Source organism: Perca flavescens, chromosome 12 (genome assembly GCF_004354835.1).
Source record: "Perca flavescens isolate YP-PL-M2 chromosome 12, PFLA_1.0, whole genome shotgun sequence".
NCBI classification, from domain to species: Eukaryota; Metazoa; Chordata; class Actinopteri; order Perciformes; family Percidae; genus Perca; species Perca flavescens.
This window is the reverse complement of record NC_041342.1, coordinates 15,456,866-15,477,783: the sequence shown is the minus strand read 5'-3', so window position 1 is coordinate 15,477,783 and position 20,918 is coordinate 15,456,866. Positions and strand designations below refer to the sequence as shown.

At 41.0% G+C, this 20,918-nt stretch overlaps 3 protein-coding genes across 4 annotated transcripts; 1 reads left to right on the top strand and 2 right to left on the bottom strand.

The window, feature by feature from the left end:
- Positions 1-5: 5 nt before the first annotated feature.
- dhx30 (DEAH (Asp-Glu-Ala-His) box helicase 30) lies at positions 6-8,696 on the bottom strand. Of its 2 annotated transcripts, none has more exons than XM_028593961.1 (19): positions 8,168-8,696; positions 7,824-7,960; positions 7,604-7,714; positions 7,174-7,443; positions 6,389-6,538; positions 6,130-6,282; positions 4,719-5,186; positions 3,943-4,326; positions 3,765-3,843; positions 3,580-3,684; positions 3,313-3,488; positions 3,008-3,214; positions 2,803-2,884; positions 2,480-2,673; positions 2,194-2,353; positions 1,921-2,078; positions 1,512-1,615; positions 1,285-1,424; positions 6-709 (listed from the first exon to the last, which is right to left on the bottom strand). In XM_028593961.1, exons 1-19 carry the CDS (start codon positions 8,337-8,339, stop codon positions 450-452), a joined length of 3,510 nt encoding a protein of 1,169 aa, XP_028449762.1. In that variant the 5' UTR covers positions 8,340-8,696; the 3' UTR covers positions 6-449. The 2 variants fall into 2 exon arrangements, with proteins under 2 accessions (XP_028449762.1, XP_028449763.1); XM_028593962.1 differs by lacking the exon at positions 8,168-8,696 and having other exon boundaries at positions 7,174-7,315; positions 7,390-7,443; positions 7,824-7,917.
- Positions 8,697-9,246: 550 nt separating this feature from the next.
- Positions 9,247-11,169, top strand: LOC114565946 (proproteinase E-like). Its single transcript, XM_028594290.1, has 5 exons — positions 9,247-9,259; positions 10,236-10,266; positions 10,492-10,543; positions 10,772-10,891; positions 10,984-11,169. Exons 1-5 carry the CDS (start codon positions 9,247-9,249, stop codon positions 11,167-11,169), a joined length of 402 nt encoding a protein of 133 aa, XP_028450091.1.
- A 122-nt stretch (positions 11,170-11,291) lies between these two features.
- wrnip1 (WRN helicase interacting protein 1) lies at positions 11,292-20,149 on the bottom strand. The gene is made up of 7 exons (XM_028594201.1): positions 19,278-20,149; positions 17,633-17,827; positions 16,521-16,759; positions 14,864-15,084; positions 13,130-13,285; positions 12,233-12,312; positions 11,292-12,117 (listed from the first exon to the last, which is right to left on the bottom strand). Exons 1-7 carry the CDS (start codon positions 19,941-19,943, stop codon positions 11,836-11,838), a joined length of 1,839 nt encoding a protein of 612 aa, XP_028450002.1. The 5' UTR covers positions 19,944-20,149; the 3' UTR covers positions 11,292-11,835.
- Between the last annotated feature and the right edge of the window lie 769 nt (positions 20,150-20,918).

Genomic DNA, 20,918 nt, shown 5'->3' with positions numbered 1-20,918 from the left:
TTTACTCATGTTGGCATGTGAATATTTATTGCAATAAATTAGGGCTGTCAGCATTAATGTGTTAATCGCGATGCGATAAATGTAACATTTATTGCATGCAGTCGGTTTTAGTGACCTTTGGCTAATGATTCTTTTGAGTAAATTTCAACTTCTGCTTTTCAGAAAGCAGATAACCATAATAAACCACAGTCCAAAAGTCAAACCAACGGATTTCCTCACACCACAAAAGGAGTTCATTTGCCTCAACAATAACTAGTATAACAATAGTCCACTGTGGATTTCTGCTCTTCAAGAGTCCTGATTAGATCAACACACTAACGACCGACTCAAGTTCTCAAACTGTTATATAAAAACAAAAAAAAAAAATACAAATGACAGTCCATCATTCATTGGTTCCTTTGTACCAGCCAGCAGATCCAACGTACATGTGTAGAAAGTGCTCGATGTCATCAATCCACCTCACTGTCACTGTTGTGGTTCTGTGCAAAAGGGTTCAAGTCTGTATTGTTGAGCAGCTCTACGAGTAAGGAGATGAGCTTTCCGTCTTGAGAAGAGTTGGCGATTGCGTTTCTGGGATTGTTGAGGTTGCGGTACAGCATGGTCTGAATGGAAGTGCGTAGCTCCCACAGCAGCTCCCAGGTCCCAACTGACAACTCGCAGCGCACCAGAGAGCGTCCAGAAAATGATACTTCCACACGATCTCCGTTCACTGGGACATGAAAGGACAGTCATTTATGAAAAGGAGGATTTACAGCAAGCCTGGGAATCTACAGTAGTAGAGGGTAATCATATTTGCTATACAGGAGGTGCACCTCTATGTACAAAAGTGAGAAAAGAGAGTGAAAATAACCCTGTTAATACTGCTTGATTTGTTTGTAAATTGGGAGTAGTATTTTTGTATTTAAAATGTCTGATTTATCATGTTTGAACAGATTTAGAGGTGGTACAAATTTGGGGTAGGACCTTAGAGAGAGCTCTCTCTATCCATTCATCGTTTGAATATATTGAATAAAATTCTGAATATATTGAACGAAAGTCTGAATATGAACCTTGAATATATTGAACGAAAGTCTGAATATGAACCTTGAATATATTGAATGAAAGTCTGAATATATTGAATGAATATATAATTTCAGAAACCGCTAACATGAACACAATGTCAGATTGAATAATGCAGTGAAATGAAATTGCATTTCAGTCCAATTATGAGGGTTCTTTTGCCCTCCAATCCTTCTCCCAAGCACCTACAAACACACAGTGCCTTTGTTATAAAAACTGTCCTACCGGTCTCTGTGAGATCACAGTCTGTGAGCAGCAGCAGGGCGAGTGGATGAACTGTAGAAGAGTCTCTGATGAAAACGTTCCCGTTGGACTGGATAGCGCTAAAGAAGGTCAACCAGCGACTAGGGAGATCTTCTTTTCCCCTACAACACAAAAGGAGCACAATCATTTTACATACGCACCATGAAAGTAAAAACCTGCTGCAGTTGAATTTTGGCGCGTGTTCAAACCTGTTCACTGAGGCGCGGTGAAGCAGTACGGGCCCACTGAGTGTGCGGAAACACGTTCTGTTGGGGCGAAAGCGCCCTCCTTTGGTCACAACACCTTTCTTCACCTGAGAGAAAAGTAGGTGTAAGTAAATGATTTCATCCATGTGATGCTGGAACATTTAATGTTGGCTTTGACCCAAACAGGTGAAAGTAGCCTTTAGAAAGATGACCATAACAAAAGCTGGATTTATTTATTATATCTGCAACTTAGAAACAACGTCACCACAAGACAATTGGAGACAAGCCTCCACTACTACAGTAAGAGCCAATACTTAGATCTCACAATTCTGGCTTTAAACTTTGATGGAGCACAGTAAGAAATGGACTGTATAGAGTAGGATTATAATTATACTCCTTTGTTGCCATGTACCTGAATGAGGTTGGGATAGAGTCCAGCCAGGAGTACAGCTTTAAGCAGCTCCTCTTGGTTGCTGTGCTCGTTGTAGAGAGAAGTGTGACGCTGGCACTCATTGGCGCGAGACACCAGCTCTGCTTCGTGCAGGTTCTCGCTGAACTGAGAGATGAGACCTGCAGCGTGATGGCACAACAACCGAAATCGTTTTGTGAAGCGTAAAAAATAAAAAGTAGTGATTTTTAAAATTACAACAATGTCAAAATTCACGTGTGCACGCTTCAAACTAACCATTGATAAAACGAAGGCTGAACTTGGACAGTGAGTGTTTGTCAAGATATTCATCCCGGTCCTCTCTGTCCCCCTCCTGCTGAACTCTCCTCCAGCCCGATACAGCTCTGATGAACACCAAATAGTCGCTGAAGCTGGAGCCGCTCAGAGCATCTTTCACCTGGGACAAACGGAACACAGGACGACTGAATGATAACAAATTACTACGCGTTTACACTTTGTGCTGCTGTACAAAGTCAGGTATGTTATTTAACAACCGCATGGATCAACAGGCGAGTGTTCTCACCTTGTTAACACGAGCTCTGTTCTGCAGGCTGTTGTAAAAAGGGTCTCTGGTCAGACAGGCAGCTACAGACAGCATGGGCAGAACACATCTGAACATGGCACTCAGGACCAGCACTTTGCCCAGGCGAGGGTCACACGACATGCAGGCAACACGCTCTCCTAAAGGCGTTAGGGTTTCGGTCTTGTCCAGAACTCCTACAAAAGTAAACATTGACACTCATTTTTATTTTATTTAAAGAAATGTAGTGACAGACAGACAATTATTGAAAGTTACACTCACAAGGTGACTAAAATCCCAATGACAAAATCCTGAACATCACTCACCAATGTCTTGTAGATTTTGGACCGCATCTCTCACAGCTTTTTGCTCTGGACTGTCCAACACTTGTGATAAGAAATCAACGGCCTCCACACACACACACAAAATGAGGATTAATTGACATCACGTACATCAGAAATACACAAAATAGCAGGTTAAAAAACAAAAAAAGCCACTGTTTCTCTCTCTCTCTCTCTCCCCCCACAATACCTTGCAGTTAGGACTGTGGATTTTGGCTTGCACTACTAAACTCTCCAGCGGGGTGCGCAGGATCTCAGGGATGGGGAAGGGAGTCATGGATTCTAGCTGCTTCCGTGGGAACAGGTGGTAGGAATGTCCTGGCTGACATCGCCCTGCTCTCCCTTTTCTCTGAGTAACATTGGAATGAGATATCCAAACTGTGTCCAGACAGGAGACCTGGAAAACCAAAACGGAACCGATTGGATTATTCTCCAATACAACAAATCACAAGCTTAAGAGTTTTCAGATCTAAAATGGCTCACGATGAAACTGACCTTAGTCCGTGGGTCATAATTTTGTTCTTTGTGAGTTCCTGCATCCACCACATGGACGATGTCATCTATGGTGATGGAGGTCTCAGCAATGTTGGTGGTGAGGACAATCTTCCTCTGGCCCACTTGGGGGCGCTGGAACACTGTCTGCTGGTCTTCTACTGATAAACTAGAGTGCACTAGAAGACAAAAAAATAAAAAGACAATGAATCGTAAATCCGATTTGGAGGACCAAAAGACCTGTCTCTTAATCCGTCTGTGCTCCCTTACATGGTACGATCATCTGTGAGCCTGAGGAAAAGTGGCGCCTCCCGTCCAGTTTCTCTTGAACAGCCCTGATGTCCTGCCATCCAGGGAGGAAACACAACACTGCACCTAAAGTATGAGGGGAAAGAATTTTTAAGCACTGCTATAAAAACATGGGCGAGAGTAGGGAGAGTTAGTCGGTTAGTTACCTGGTTCTCCACGTCTGTCAATGTGCTCGATTACATCAGCTATTAAATCTATATCTGGTGCAACATCATCTCTTCCTCCCTTAAAAGAGATAAAATATAAAGTCATTAGACACAGGACGAGAAAAACTTATGCACAGGACATACTAAAGTGGGAACACATTACAGACTCCAGTCTCACCGGCTTTTCTGTCTCCACTCTCTTTTGGACTGGCAGTGGGCGTCCCATCTCTCTCAGCACATCCTCCAGGTATCGGTCCCTCACTGGGTGCATGAATCCAGGTACTTTAACAATTGGGCAGCCCCCAAAGTAGTGGGACAGCCTCTGCTTGTCCCCAGTAGCGCTCATAAGCACCACTCGTAGGTCAGGGTTCTCCTTTAAGCTGGAGCGCAGCAGAGCCAGCAGCAGGTCCGTGTTAATGTCCCGCTCGTGAACCTCATCCACCACCACATGGCTGATTCCCTTCAGGGACGGGTTCGACTGCAGCTTCCTCAGCAGAACGCCCACTGTGAGGAAGAGTAAGGCTCCTCCGCTCTGCTCTGGTGGTCGGCTCTCAAGTCTCACCTATGCATAGAAAATAATTACTTAATTCCTGTACAAAAAAAACAAATATGCTATCGTTACTCACATTAGTGGATAAATCTGAATAACAAAAGTCTACTAGTCACATTTTCAATTTAAACAATTCTGATCTACCAGTCCAAATGACTGGTGGGTCCAGGTCATCCTGACCTATTAGCTGTGGACATTCTGTGGCTCCAGTCTTTGCACAATAGTTAGGATACAGAAGTTCATGCTCAGGATTGAGGAATATTTGTATTAACACATACGCCTATATACCATGACTCTCTACCACAAGGTGCTCCCTCTAGGGGATATAGCCGATTGTCGCTCGTTATTGACAAAATACGAACATTCAGTAAATAAACACACGTATACTATAAACTTGTATCTACCTGATATCCCACACAGTTTTTTAGAGCTGGACCCATTTCAAGAGCAACACGATGGGCCACGGACACGGCGCTGATCCGACGAGGCTGGGTGACCAAGACGTTGCACTCAGCCCCCTCACCACTTCTCACACACTCCTCCAGCAGGAAGCGGGGGATCCGTGTCGTTTTCCCACATCCCGTTTCACCAGCGATCACAACCACCCTGGACGAACGCACTGCCGAGATCACGCGCTCACGGTGGGCATCGACTGGGAGCTCCAGACTCAGCCCAGGGTTCGCTGTCTCCCATTTCTCCTGCAGCTGGGTGCTGAGCCGCCGGGCGTCCTGTTCAGACAGAGGTCTGTACCGCCTGCCTGTGATGGCATCTGTCAAGTCCTCCTCTTCCTCTTCATCCTCCTGGTTCACTGTCTGCTGTCCTCTCGCTTCTTCCTCCTCCCAAAGCTTCTGTACTTCTGTTGCCACCGGGTACTGTTATAAAGAGGAGGCGTTTGTTTTGACATAACACTGAACTGAATGTGACAGCAACAGACTGAATGTCTCCAATAAATTGCTGCTGTATTAACTTTCCTGAGATGTAAAATCCCATTTCATAGTATTGTAAACTGTTTAGCAGTGTTTCGGACACATGATCACAGGATCTGTTACTCAAACTTGACGGCCTGGATTGCATTTCGTGTCTCACCCGATATATGATGCAACACACAACCCCATCAACAGCACATTACATGTCATTTAGCTGAGCAGTAGGGGTCAAGTGTCTTGCTCAGGGACACATTGGTTGACGTATCGCGGTGGGAATCGAACCCGGGTCACCCACACCAAAGGCATGCATCGCTATGCTTTTACTATCTAGTAATTGTTGACTCTATTACTCCAACTCTGAGCAAACTCCAGGCGAACTCTTTGCTCCTCACCACAGGGCTTCAGGTGCTGCTAGCAAATCACTCCACCCAAGTAGCAGTTCTTTGCCTTTCTGAGAATATAGTACCCAGTTTGTATACGGTTAGAAGATGGCTGTGTCTCATGTGACCTTGTTATTTGTACACGCTGTGACTATACATGTAAATAGGAACATGCTGGCGTTATTGTCATTTATTCGGAGCAGTAGGCTAGTTGGAACTGGTTACCTCCAGGATCTGTGCTAGGCTTAGCTAGCGCTGGGGGCATCGGCCAGAGTTACAACACGCACGGAAATGAGATGTGTATGTATCGACTTGTCTAACTCTGGGGGTTACTGTGAATAAGCTAAAGTCCCAATAAGTCGGCGTGTTCCTTTAACATTGCTGTTTCTATCAAGTTCTTCCAAGTCAAATGTCCACAGATTATGTGTCTACAAACCTTTGGCCATGTAGTGCACACACACATGATAAGAAAATTTCTTCCATCGTCCACACATGAGGTGAAGACTTACCTGTGCGAGATATTCTCTCATGTATTCCTTCAGGTATTCCGGAACTTCCAGGGGGAGAGGGCGTCTCTCTCGCTCTCCAGCCTCCCTCACCTTCTCTAGATGGTACTTGGCATGACTGAGCGGGTTGTTGTCTTTATCCAGCAGCTCCAGCTCCTGGACCAGGTGACATGATGCATGTTTTAACACAGCTCCAAACATGTAGGTTAAAAAAAAAAAAAAAAAAAAAAATAATAGTTTATTTCCACAAAGTTATCCTCACCTTCAGTTTCATGCAGGCAAGAGCTGCAGCTCTCTTCTCGGCGGTCACTCGGTTGCTCGCTGTGGCAGAGAACGTCATCTCTTCTGGCCAGTGCAGAGTCAGATCACACTTCTTTAGCTTTCCTCCTGTTGTTCTGAACTGCATTAGCTCCTGTAAATATGTGGATGACAGACAGTTTAGTACGGGTGAGGATTTCTTTTAAGAACATTTTTTATGGGCAATTTGGCCTTTATTTTGACAGGAAAGCTGAAGACATGAAAGGGGAGAGATAAGGGGGAATGACATGCAGCAAAGGGCCACAGGTCGGAGTCGAACCCGCTTTGAGATAATTTTTTTAATTTATTCTTTTCCCTTTTTAAACCAATGATTCACCTAAATATTTTCTGTTTATACGGTACTGCTGACAGAGACTACATCAAATCCGCTTTCTGACCGAAAGCGGAAAATGCAAAAAAATCCACTTTATGTAATTCTTTATCAATGAAATTGTCAGAATGACTGATATGTGATGTGCATTCTTCTTAGAAAACAATAGTTTTTAGAAATGTCTCATGATATATTGTCTCTAGAAGTGTTTCTTTAACTTTTGTTTTTCTTAGAGAAGGAAAAGAAAACTGCAATACTATCAAATCTCAATAAATGAAAATCACAATAAAAATCGAATCGGCATCACGTATCATAAAAGAATTTAATCGGGACAAAAGCATATCGTCCCAGCCCTACAGTTTTAAATACAGGACTTACAAGCTTAGCTTTTATTGTGAAAAGGGTAAAGCGCTACCAACCCTGATTCTGTTGGATGACGTGGCCACCTGGATAACCCTGGTGAGGAGAGATTTAGGTTGTGGAAAGAGGGAAAGCGCTTCAGAGATGTTGGAGTGGTCTTCTTTGGAAGGCAGCCATTGGTTTCGTTCATCTGCTTTCGCTCTAGACACAAGGACATTCTCTGTCAATGAGTCTTCCTCGTTATCATGAAGGTGTGATTGTAGCCCTCCTGTTACCCTGCCAGTTCTCCTCCCGGGGAGCTGATTATTTGGACCAATGACACCCATTTCCTGTACACACACACAGAGAGAGAGAGAGAGAGAGAGAGAGAGAGAGAGAGAGAGAGAGAGAGAGAGAAAAAAAAAGGGATCAAATATTACTACAGATTGGTAAGACAAAAATGGAAATAGGTGTCTATACTTTATACAGTCTGAGGTCAATGTAGCTTACTCGGAGCTTGAAACAAGCAGCAGCTGCAGCAAATCGTTCTGCATCGATCTTCTTGGAGGCAAACCCCTCCTCTTCAATCTTGCAGGGCCACAGCAGTGTGACAGTGGCTTTCTACAGAACAAAGTTAAAAATACATAAGCATCATTATGTGAGACATACGCTCTCAATGGACATGATGTGCCCAGAAACCACCCCCCATCTCTATGACTTTTGTTCTTACCTTGATACCCGCATTTTCCGTGCAGCTGTACTGGATGAGCTGGGAAAGGTCGCTGACTCCCAGTGAACGGGAGACGGTGTTATTCAATAGACCTTTAGGATCTGGAAACTCCTTCAGGAGGTTTGGGCTCACGTTATCTAAAAAGTTATAAAACAAAGGTCACACACACTGCAAGGTCAATGATATTTTATTTGCACTCTAAATTCAGGTAAACTGGAAAGAAATAGACCCCAAAATACTAGCACGAATGTTGTGTTTTTACACGATGGATGTCCTTGAGGTTTGGCGCTGCTGCGAGTGGTCACCTGTTAGCTAAGCTGGCTAACTGCTAACTCTTCACTCACCTCGTTTAGTCTGTAAATATGATGTCCCTTGTTCCTGACAGCTGCGTGCTTTTGTTCCATACCACCGCACTTCGCTGCTCCAGTTGGACGCTGTTTGGCCTCCCGTATGAACACATTTGCCAACATTACACAGCGCTCTGAGCCGCACGAGTAAAACACGGGGCAGCGCCATCTTTAAACTACAATTTCTTCTTCTGGGGATCGCGCTGAAGCAGACACCAGCAGCACCCTTTGGCGAGGAGTGTAAATTATTTTATTTATAAATCTATCTTTTCTTACTGCTAGCAAAACAAGCTGTAACTTTAACATAAAAAAAAAACAGATTCAAACGCCCTTAGTTAACAATTTAAATAGTTTTTGACTTTCTCCTAATTTACACAATAATATGGAATATTTGTTCCTTTTGTTCCATAATTACCCACATATTCTTTTAAAGCTGTATTCATTAACAATTTTAGTAAATCGAAAGGGGTGCATGACTTTCCCTTTAATTTACACATTCAACTAACTAACTGCTGTCAATCACTGCTTATGCACACACATTCATTTTACCTTGTGGTGGGAGGGGCTTAGGAGACCGTTTGACCTCTAGCAGAAAGCGGGGGAGGGACTGAGAAGTTGTTGATGTTCAAATTCTTTGGTTAAGTTCTGGATCTTCACAATCCTACCTACAGCACCTTTAACTCTTTATTCATCGCTATGTTTAATAAGAACCCCTTAAAATATCTACATTTCAAAACCCCTCTAAACCCCTCAATTAATTTACCCCAGAGATCCTGTAAATGGCCCATCAGCAAAACTAGATTGCCTTAACCATATTTTACAAATTATTTATTTTAAATACTCTCTCTTAATTAGTGCTGCAATAACAGAATACAAAGTTCCTCCTGCCTAAAACCTGGAAATCAGTCTTAAAATGTAGAAGCATATACACTCACCTAAAGGATTATTAGGAACACCTGTTAAATTTCACGTTAATGAAATTATCTAATCAACCAATCACATGGCAACTGCTTCAATGCATTTATGGGTGTGGTCCAGGTCTAGACAATCTCCTTAACTCCAAACTGAATGTCAGAATGGGAAAGAAAGGTGATCTAAACAACTTTGAGCATGGCGTGGTTGTTGGTGCCAGACGGGCTGGTCTTAGTGTTTCACAATCTGCTCAGTTACTGGGATTTTCACGCACAACCGTTTCTAGGGATTAAAAAGAATGGTCTGAAAAAGGAGGAACATCCAGTATGCTGCAGTCCTGGGGGGCGAAAATGCCTTGTTGATGCTAGAGGTCATAAGAGAATGGGCCGACTAATTCAAGCTGACAGAAGATCAACTTTGACTCAAATAACCACTTGTTACAACCGAGGTATGCAGTAAAGCATTTGTGAAGCCGCAACACACACAACCATGAGGCGGATGGGCTACACCAGCAGAAGACCCCACCGGGTACCACTCATCTCCACTAAAAATAGGAAAATGAGGTTACAATTTGCACGAGCACACCAAAATTGAACAGTTGAAGACTGGAAAAATGTTGCCTGGTCTGATGAGTCTCGATTTCTGTTGAGACATTCAGATAGTAGAGTCACAATGTGGCGTAAACAGAATGAGAACATGGATCCGCCATGCCTTGTTACCACTGTGCAGGCTGGTGGTGATGGTGTAATGGTGTGGGGGATCCCTTTTACCTTCAAAACTGCCTTAATTCGTTGTGTCATTGATTCAACAAGGTGATGGAAGCATTCTTCAGAAATGTTGGCCCATATTGATAGGATAGGGTCAAACACAGTATTAGTATGGTGTTCCTAATAATCCTTTAGATGAGTGTATATTTGTGTGTGTGTATGTGTATATATATATATATATATATATATATATACACACTTCATCACGTGAGGAGAAGCTTATTTGTGGCATTTACATCTCAGATAAACAGTTGTTTAAAAATTAAAAGAATTGATATGTCGGGTCTTGAATTAATATATTTTCTTAGAACATTGTTACATTTTCAGGTTAGAGCATGAGTGCACTAGATATTTACTTTTTAAACATATAAACAAGCAATTCCCAGATCCAAAATGGAACAACTGTGTGTCTTGTGGGTAGGTTATTCATTCTCCCTTCTCAACATAACCACTTCAGCGCTCCAGATCTGTGGTGATTATTAAGAAACACAGTAAACATGCCCTTGAAAAACTCAGAACAGCTGAGTAAATAAAAGTTTTCTAAATAAATACACCATCAAACAAGCACTCTAGACAGTTAAATAAAAAAATACATATTTTATTACTGATGTTTAATTCTTTGTGTTTCCTCCTATAATGTAGGAATGACATTAGCCTGCTTAAGCTGGAGAAAAGTTCTGTTATCAATGACAAGGTTTAGCCAACTTACCTGCCACAGCATGGTTCTACTCTCGCCCACAACCAGTCCTGCTATGTCACAGGCTAGGGTCGTCTCTACTGTAAGACCTGCCGCCAAGTCTACCAACATGCAACTCATGTGGGGTGAAGTAGTGTATTATTGTGTAAAACAAATATATTATTAAATACAATTCAAATGCTCAGTTGTTATCATGTAATTTCCTCTTTAGCTGGTGGTCCTTAGGCGACGACACTACAGCAGGCCCTCCTTCCTGTGGTGGATCACAATATCTGTAGTCAAAGTGACTGGTGGGGCAGCTCAGCAAAGGAGACTATGGTCTGTGCAGGAGGAGAGAGCCAGCATGCCACGTAAGGAACAACCATGCAACTCCATGCTTAGTGTGAAACAAACAATAACATTTTCCAATGGCTCTGATATCTGCCGTTATCTTCCAGGGTGACTCTGGAGGCCCTCTGAACTGTGAAGGCAGAAATGGGAAGTGGTATGTGCAAGGAGTGACTAGTTTTGTGAATGGACAGGGCTGTAATACCCCTCGGAAGCCCATGGTCTTTTCCTGTGTGGCCACTTTCATCCCCTGGATCAATGAGGTGTGGGAAGCCAAAAACAGTAAATTGCATTAAGCAACCATGTAATAAATATGCTTTTTTTGTGAAATGTACAAACTTAATCTTCAGTTATTTGCCTTCAGACCATGGCCCAAAACTGAAGAAGTTTCCATAACCGAAGAAGTGACTGGACAATAAACTGTATAATGACATTTTAATATTATATTTGTCTAGTTTTTCATCAAAATATATACAGATTATAAAAAATATAGCATTCATGACATAAAGAAACAAACATTTTAGTTAGTTTAAACAATATCTGACAACGCTAAAAGGACAGGATAAAGATAAATCAACATATACATATTTACCATTGTGAACATTGGATTATCTTTTAAGGAAATACAAAGTTTGTATTTTATTATTTATTTCAACAGATTAAGGACTTTATTTTATGAACATATCTAGAAGTACTGTAAATGGTTAGTGTATCCTTTTATGCGTTCGAAAACGGCCGACTAAAGTCAAATTGGAGATACATTTGAATGTAAAATGATAGAACTGATGGTTTACTGCGAACAATCAATTAATGAAAAGACATATAAAAACACTAACTGTAATTTTCAATTTGGATCAGCAGCTACATAAACTGAGATCATACCCTAACAACTGATCATTTGAGAGGATTGATTCCATTCAGCTGCCTTGGTTTCTAACCTGTTGCAGCATTGCAACAGATCCTCATGGGTCAGAAGGTGTCCAGGTAAAGAAGTCGATTCCCTGCAGCTCGTCAGGTAAGTACTCCTGCTCTACGGTGCCGCTGAAGGCTGGGTTGTATTTGTAGCCTTTAGCGTAGCCCAGTTGTTTCATCAGCCTGGTGGGGGCGTTGCGAAGGTGCAGGGGGACAGAGGGCAGAGGGCCTTTGTGGTTCCTCAAACATGCCTTTACATTAGCATAGGCCTTGTAGATATCCACAGATTTGGGTGCTCGTGCCAGAAAGACAACACACTGAGCCAGGATCACCTGTTGAGCAGTAACAGAGGTAAAGACAGTGGGATGTAAGCTGTATGTAGCAGCCATTGTAAGTTGGTAGGTTGATATGACTCCAAACTATCACTGATTGGTCAGGTAAGCCTACCTCACATTCAGGCATCCCGATGAAGTGACAGGCTTGGAAGGCTGACACAGCCTGAGGAAGAGCGGAGGGGTCTGCCATACCTGGGAGAGACATGGGAAAAGAGACGGAGGCCGCCCAGTCGGATTGCATTAAAGGATACATTTTCTGGCTCAAAGTTTTCTCTTTCTCATTTCTCTTTAAGCATCCAGTTGAGTAAGTATTTTCTCTCCTGCAATAAAATAGTACAAGCTATTTCCATCCAGTGTTCCCATATAATGGTTAGGGACATTTTAATAGGTATCTGGCCAGTCAGGCTATTTAAAGAAAGTGTTTAGTTTCTCACACAACATTACGGTACTGATGTGAGTGAGAAAGTGCTGTAAAAGTAATCACTATACTACTACAACTGCTACGAGTAACTTTGTATTCATATTTTACTTTTCCAAACAATAGGAAAAAAGTGCTTTTACTGTTGAAGCTGTTGCAACTAGTACAATAAAAGCATAATAAATACAACTACATTACGCATAATAAAACTGCATAAATCTACACGTAACTGCTGTCTAACAGAACAAGTGAATGAATGAAAAATGAATTGATAAAACAAAGAATGAAAAGTTAAAACAGTAAATTAATAACTTAAGATTTAAAAGAAGTAACGTATTTAGCTGGTTATGAGCTGGGATTTGGGATGTCAGAAAGAGACTGTCTTTATTGTATCTCAAATAGAGCAACCATCTTAATGATGTTGCACAGCCATGCAGAGTTAGAAACATGATCAGTAAAATATCATCTAAACCTTATAGGGTAACCAGAGTGCTGTGGTCTCATTTTTAGAAGCTGGCAGCTGCGTATTGAATGATCATAACACAGTAGATGAATAACTGCAGCGATGATATAATGAATCATTTCACCTACCAACATCCTCGCTGGCAAAGCGGACCAATCTGCGAGCCACATAGAGAGGATCCTCACCGCCCTCTAGCATGCGGCCCAGCCAGTAGAGAGACGCATTCTCATTGGAGCCTCTCATAGACTTATGCAGTGCTGAGATACAGTTATAATGCTCTTCACCTTTGAGTAACACACACAAATACGTGAAAAGAAGACCAATCATTTTTCAGGTGGCATTTCATCAACCGTTTTCCAAATATTCTCAATGGTCTGAAGAAACACGCAACATTTAGACTGATCAGATCATATAAACCCATAATGAAGGGAAGAATACTGTCTCCATTAAGGTCATTTGTTAAGCTGAGGGACAGGTTTATCACCCTGTAAAGCAGAGAACAGAACATCTCAATCTTTTGGGACAGCTGATGTGTTATGCAACAGGACAGCGTTGATGGACAGTTGATGAAAACAGTGAGTGGGAGTGGGAGAGGGGGCTGGGTGGGGAAGTGTTAATGATTGCGGTGGCTGAAACTACAGTATAAATATTGTAACTAGGATAAAAACATGAAATACACATTTGTTTTATACATTAGTTAGCTATCACAGATAAGAAAAAAACAAATCCTAGTACTTTCTAGTTTTATGAATGTACAGCATACCAATCTTATGCAGAGTCATAGTTTTATATATAATTTTGTAAGGACACTGGGGCTCTATTTAAATGTGTGTACTGTGTAATACATGGCACTCCTAAGCAACCGTGAACACTGCTATAAACACCAGGTTTGCATGGATTGTTGAGAGTTCTTTTTATCTCTTATCATTCAACGCATTTCATATGAAACCCTGTGACAAGATAGGGAACACAGTTTCTAGACTGTAATATGGTAGGGCTGTAAAGCTCAAGACCTCGAGTTATTTAGATGTTATTTAAAGTGAAGATATTGATGGCAGGTGTTGCTGAGAAGATTTCAATATTTGGATTTGTAAAATATGTAGCAGTGTGTTAATGTGCAGAAATACTTTTATGAACTGTGTGATACACCCTCTTTTATAATCCTAAAACACGCTTCTTGATTCTGTTAAAGCCATCGTTGTCCCAGGCCTACTATTGCATGAATCCTTTTTAAATGGGCTGAGTGATGAGTCAGTGTTTCAAAATTAGACAGATGTCCTCTAATCTCAAACACGTTCTCCAAATTACAGATTAATTTCATACATTTGGTTATATTCTGAAGGATAGTCTGTCATTACACATTTTTAAAATAAAAAAAAAACTGTAAAGATGGATTTTGCAAACAATAGGATTCCCTGAATTTTTATTTTCTATTAGAGATTAAAAAATGTCAAGGAATTCCCCAAAGTCAAAACAAAAAAAGGTTTTAAACTACTTCTGTAGGCCATAATTGCCACAACATCCAAGTAAATTAGGTATTAAGCAATAGATTTCAATATAAAAAGGAAACAAATGTTTTAACTTGCTAGCTGCTAATCAAAAATTTTAAATACCAAATTTGAAAAAAAAAATGGAATCTTTTTTCTCCGATAGTGTTTCACAGTTTTATCCATTATTGGTTATACTTAAAGAATAACAGAAGATAACTGCATGGAAGCACACGTTTTAGAAGTTACTTTGGTAAATCTATGGTGCCCTAAAGTTGCACAAACCACTTCTCAAATCATTGGGGTTTACATACAGAGGTTACCTTTGGTTAGTACCAACTGTAAAATTGACAAAACAAGTACATCTGGGCTTACCAGCTTTATCATAGAGAATATGGGACCTCTGAAGACCTTCCTTGACGTGGTCCTCCTTAACCAGGATTTCCTGAGAACCATCTTTTCCTGATGGGTTGGGCCGAGACGAGCTCACCTGAGCCTGAACAGCCAGCTGCAAACTATTGAGTCCTGCTCTCGCGTCGCCATCGCAAAGGTAGGCGATGGTGTCCAGAGCTTTTTGTTCAATGAAAATCTTTGGCCTAGGAAAACAATAATGTGTATCAGATGTACTGTACTGGTAGTGTCAATACTTTAAAATATAGTCTGTTTTGTTGCAATGAAGCACATACAAACAATAACATATATTTCATTCCAAATATTAATGTTAAGAGTATTTCTACTCATTTAACTAGTCTGACAATAAGGTCACTGCAGAATTATCATATTACACCTGAGAAAGAAGGAATTCACGGATGCATACTCAGATAACTGTTTGTTACTAAGAATCCACCAAGAAAATTTACATTTACACCAGATATGCTTGCTGGAGACTTCTTATCATCCTCATCTCAAACTGTCCTGTACTGATGAGCCCTCTGGAGGATGCCACTCTTTTTAGCTCCTCAGAAATCCAAGTGCCTCAAATGGTGACAAAATGTGACCCAAGGGCAGCTCTCTTCAGGTATGCACAGGACACATCATCCATATCCCTGGTGAATTCCTAAATGCTAGCACTTCAACAATTTTCAGTCTGCTCTGATAACTGCCTAACAAAAACATTTCTCCAATTACAGCAAAACAAACAAACACTATAAATGTGTAGGAAAAGGTACATTAGACTTGAAACATACAGTATTGGGGTCTATCCAGAAATTCTGAGTATAACAGAGTTCTAAAATTGAAAAATAGATATGAACATTATACACTCAGTTGCCAGTTTCTCTATTGGGTTATACAATGAGGTGTTTCTGTTATTTTGTTTTTAATTTTTAATTTGATAAATAGGGTGAACAAAATGATAACTGTTAGTATAACGCAATACAATTCAACAGTTCCAACACAAGCTACAGCCGTCAAAATGATCATGAAGTTGAGTAAGCACCTCTCGAAAACACTTGAAACAGAAACTGAACATTATAACTTTCATGAAGGTAGGATTTATTGCAGGACAGTTATATTGTATGTTGTATTAACTTTAGTTTAGGTAGGTGTACCTACAGTAATAAACTGGGAACTGAGTGCATTTTGTAATTGTGTTCTAAGCTGTGTAGTACAGGTTACTATGGTGATTTATCCCGGATAAAAGTGAGCCAGCTTCATTCTGGTTCAAACCCTAAATTAGCTGGCTAACCCTTACATCTCGCAACATGTTACATGCCTAGATTTCAGTGCATCCAAAACAAACAAAAATCTGACAAAAATATTTGATCATATCTCAGGTGTTTATAATCATCACATAACTGCAGCCAGCAGTTAAGGGCTGTCTTACGGTCTACAACTCATATGCAAATTCTTTTCTGTCAACATATCAGACCAGACCAGAGCTGAAGGGACTGCTGTTGCTCCAACAACTACTAGTACACTCCGCCCATATATTATCTAACAACAGGCCTTCACCAAAAGATTTTGGGTTGTCTGGTGACACCCGGCCATGATGTGTAACACTAAAGGGTTTGGTCATCAGGGGTGCACTTACTCGTGACCATCTGATTGGTCTTGATCTTTGGGATTTGCTGGATCTCGTCCCAGGACTTTGATCCCCAGTGTGGCCACGGCCCTGTCCAGGATCGAGCCCATCGCCTCTACAGAGAGCTTCTCCAGAACCAGCACCCTGCATCTGCTCAGCAGGGCAGCATTCACCTGGAAGGACGGATTTTCTGTGGTTGCCCCGATCAGAGTCACCGTCCCACACTCCACGTGAGGAAGGAAAGTGTCCTACAGTTACACACACAGAGTGGGGAAAAAGAAGAGAGCAAAGCAAATATGGGAGGAAAAAACAACAATGACCACCTCTGAAATGACAAGATATCAAGAGTAAGTGTATGTTTCACTACTATTGACCGAGTCTCCTGGCTAGCTGACTTACAGAGATTTACTGTCATGTAGCACAAGGCTACACAAAGTCTAAATATTGTTTTCTACAGTCAACCGTTTGTAAGGTTAAGGAATAGAAAGCAGTACAATCCTAAATAAGCTACTACATGCTGGCATTTTTACTGAAAAAAGAAGCCAAATCTTAAACCTTACCTATTTAAAATGTTGTGAATGTGTTAGAATGTTACAACAGAAAAATTATTTCTGCAACTCGTGATTTATGTACTAAAATTAAATAAAAACAATGAATTATCTGTACACACATTCAGTTTTAAAAACAAAATAGAATCTATTATATCCTTTTCTACTGACTCCCAAATAATAATATACATTTTCCAAGAATCAAATAAAGGAGCTTGGGTATTGGTTGAGAGGGGATTGACTGAGTGTTTATTTTGAGTGAGCGCGCATTCTCATAATGGAGCAGTTAAGACTGCCACAGGCTGTGGACAATATTTTTATTTTTGGACAGAGCCAGGCTAGCCTTTCCCCTTGCTTCCAGTGTTTATGCTAAGCTAAGCTAACCATCCCCTGGTTGTAGCTTCGTATTTAACTGCCAGAGATGAGAGTGGTATCAATCTTCTTAAAAATAAAGGGAAGAAAAACTATCTGACCCAGAAATCCATGAAAAATACAATCACTGGCTGGATTTTGGAGTTGCAGCCTACAGTACAAACACTGATCAGAGAACGTCTTTCTGGCTTAATATTCCACCTGTTGGGATTTGTTGAAGCGGTGAATTTCATCAATGAACATGATGGTCTTCCTCTTGCACAGTCGGAGCTCATTCCGCGCCTGCTTGATCACCTCTCGGACGTCATTGGTGGACGCGCTGGTGGCAGACAGAGTGACAAAACGAGCAGTTCCCTTCTTTTTACTGGCGCTGGCAATTATGTGAGCCAGAGTGGTCTGAAAGACAACAAAACACATACAAAAACGAAATATAATTAAAACACATGAAATGTCTTTTGGAATCTAAATGGGATAAATTATTAGCACCTATTTAGCATCTTTAATCTCCAGTTTTTGAGCCAGTCATTTAATTTCCCAGGTCTTATAATTGCATGTACCTTTGAGCGCCTCTGTTAGAGAAGAACTTCAGTGATTTCTGTCTATTCTTTGATAAATAATTATCCTAACATCCTCATAAATGCAAGCTCCAAAAATAACCTTTAAAAAGGCCTTAATTGTGAAACATGAGCGCTGTTAGACAACTGACAGAGGGAGATAAAGTGTTACTAAAGCATGTCGACAAAGTCTAAGTATGGCAAACTGCTGTACGACAATCCACCCCAGTAGCTTGGCATACCTAAGAAGTCATTAACATGCTGTATTCCGCTCTGACAAAGAACAGTTGCAAGTAACAACCTGGCAGCCAGAGAATAAATGACTTACTCTTTCAACATGCTGTAAATGTTTCAACTCTCTCTTTATCAAGTGCGAGCGAGGGAAGAGCAATACAAATTCATGCTACTACCACTGGCACAAACTGGAGCCTGTAACCTGAATACTGCTTATAGGAACTGCTTGTTATACTGTACTACTACTACATAGCGCTGAAGTGATTAGTTGATTGAAAAAAATCTGACAGCAATTTGAATCATTAACCAATGTAATTACCTTTAAGACCTGTACATTCAAGTATGATTTGTATCATTACAGTTTGGGGACCATTCGTTGTCCCGTATGTGTACACGTATGAAACTTTAAATCTCCACTGCACTGAGTTTACTTTTTAGTAAAGAAATGTGTGTAATAGTTGAAATGAAAAATTAATTGCATATTTATAGATTCTTGATTTTTAGAAGAAAAGTTGGTGTACTTTTAAGGATTTAAACTTTGAACTTAAAAACTTTTTTAAAGCTTGAGAGAAAGCTACAATCAAGTGGAGCTGGGCAATATATTGATATTATATCGATATCGTGATATGAGAATGAGACTAGATATCGTCTTAGATTTTGGATATCGTAATATCGTGATATGACATAAGTGTTGTCTTTTCCTGGTTTTAAAGGCTGCATTACAGTAAAGTGATGTCATTTTTTTAACTTACCAGACTGTTGTAACTGTTATATTATTTGCCTTTACCCACTTAGTCATTATATCCATATTACTGATGATTATTTATCAAAAATCTCATTGTGTAAATATTTTGTGAAAGCACCAATAGTCAACACTACAATATCGTTGCGGTATCGTTATCGAGGTATTTGGTCAAAAATATCGTGATATTTGATTTTCTCCATATCACCCAGCCCTACAATCAAGCATTACATATAAAACCGAAGGGACATTAGTTAAGGGTAACGTTAGGTGATGCTGCATCATGGATGCTTCATCTTAGTCGTCACCACCCCACCTTTCCGCATCCCGGTGGTCCCCAGAGGATCAGAGATGGTACTTCCTGGGAGTCCAGAAGTGACCGGAGGAGTGTTTGCTGGCCCACGACTTTATTTTGACCAAAGTATTCCTCCAGCGTGTTTGGTCTCAGGGTCTCCGCCAGAGGCGTGTTTATAGTTAGCAGTGTCCGTGGTGATAAATCAGTGGATGTCTTCAAATTCTGTCCGTTTAATCCAGAGGGCTGGCTCTTCACATTATCTGTACCCGGTCCTGGTTCTGCCTCGCCCAGCAAATTACGTTTAACTCCCTTGCTGACAGGAGATTGTGTACTTGAAACTAACTCGTTCCGTTCATCTTGGACTGAACCTTTACTCTTGTTGGTCTGAAACAGAGAAAACACCGCAGATGACGGTGCACCGGCCATTGATGAGGAGCTGGCCATAGTGTTGTTGACACCGGGGCTGGCTGGTCCAGTCTCCGCACTACTGCGAGATTTCTTTAAAGGAGGTTCGCTTTCGTCTGTTGCTGACGGACTGCTGTCGGTAACGCTTTTTAGCAGACAAACGTCGAGGTGTCCGTTAATTGTGGCAGGCTTGAAGTCTTTAAAACAAACGGGACATTGCACCGCGTCCGGTGTTATCGATGCCATCTCATTCGCCATGTTGATTTCTCTTAATACATCCATGGTTCCTATACTGTCTATGGTTGGTTCCCGCAAAACGTTTGACCTTTGATCACGTGACGAGACACTGTTTTCATTTTAACCGTTGAAAAGTTGTTTTGTTTTTGTTAAACCCTATGTCCATATGTGACTTTCCCTTTTAAAAGCTGATTATGACGTTTATTCGAAGAATATGTTAATTAAACTTTTTAGTCGACTTTCATTTCTTCACTGCCTATATAGTGTGCATTCAAGTGCTGATGGGACGGTCGGACATCAGGAAACTTCCTGTCTAGTTTGTGTTTTCGAGACAAACTCTAGGCTACATAAAGATGGACATTGTGAAATTGGAGTTGGGTTGTTTTTGTTTAACCGTTAGGATGGTAAGTCTGGCTGACGTTGCAAATTAAATACGACTGTAACATTTTTCAACAAGTTTTTTTTTTTTCCTTTAGGTTATTGTACATGAACGCAGCAAATCTCGGTAACTTTGGAGTGTGGACTGGAGGACCTTGGGGTGCTTCCCAGTGGCAGATCTAGAACATTTTACATGGGGTGGCAAAGGGGTAGCAAGAGATCTTGGCAGGGGACACTACATGGGAACCCCCATATGTAAACGCACTGCTATGCCCTACTATGCCCGCAACAACTATTATTTCTAGTCATAGTTCCATTATCTTTATTGTTTTTTTTAGAGATTATTTTTTGGGCTTTTCTGCCTTTAATTTGACAGGACAGCTTAAGTGAGAAAGGGGAAACATGTGGGAAATTGTCACAGGTCAGATTCAAACCCTTGACCTCTGCGCTGAGGCATTTCTCTCAGTATATGTGCACCTGCTCCACCCACTGATCCAACCCGGCCACCAGTATCTTTATTGTTACTATAGCCTAATTGCCACCGTTCATCATACCAACTGCTATAATTATTTTGAATCATAATTCTCTATATCTATATATCTGTATCTGTTTCTGTGTCCCAACCGGCAGCGGCAGATGGCT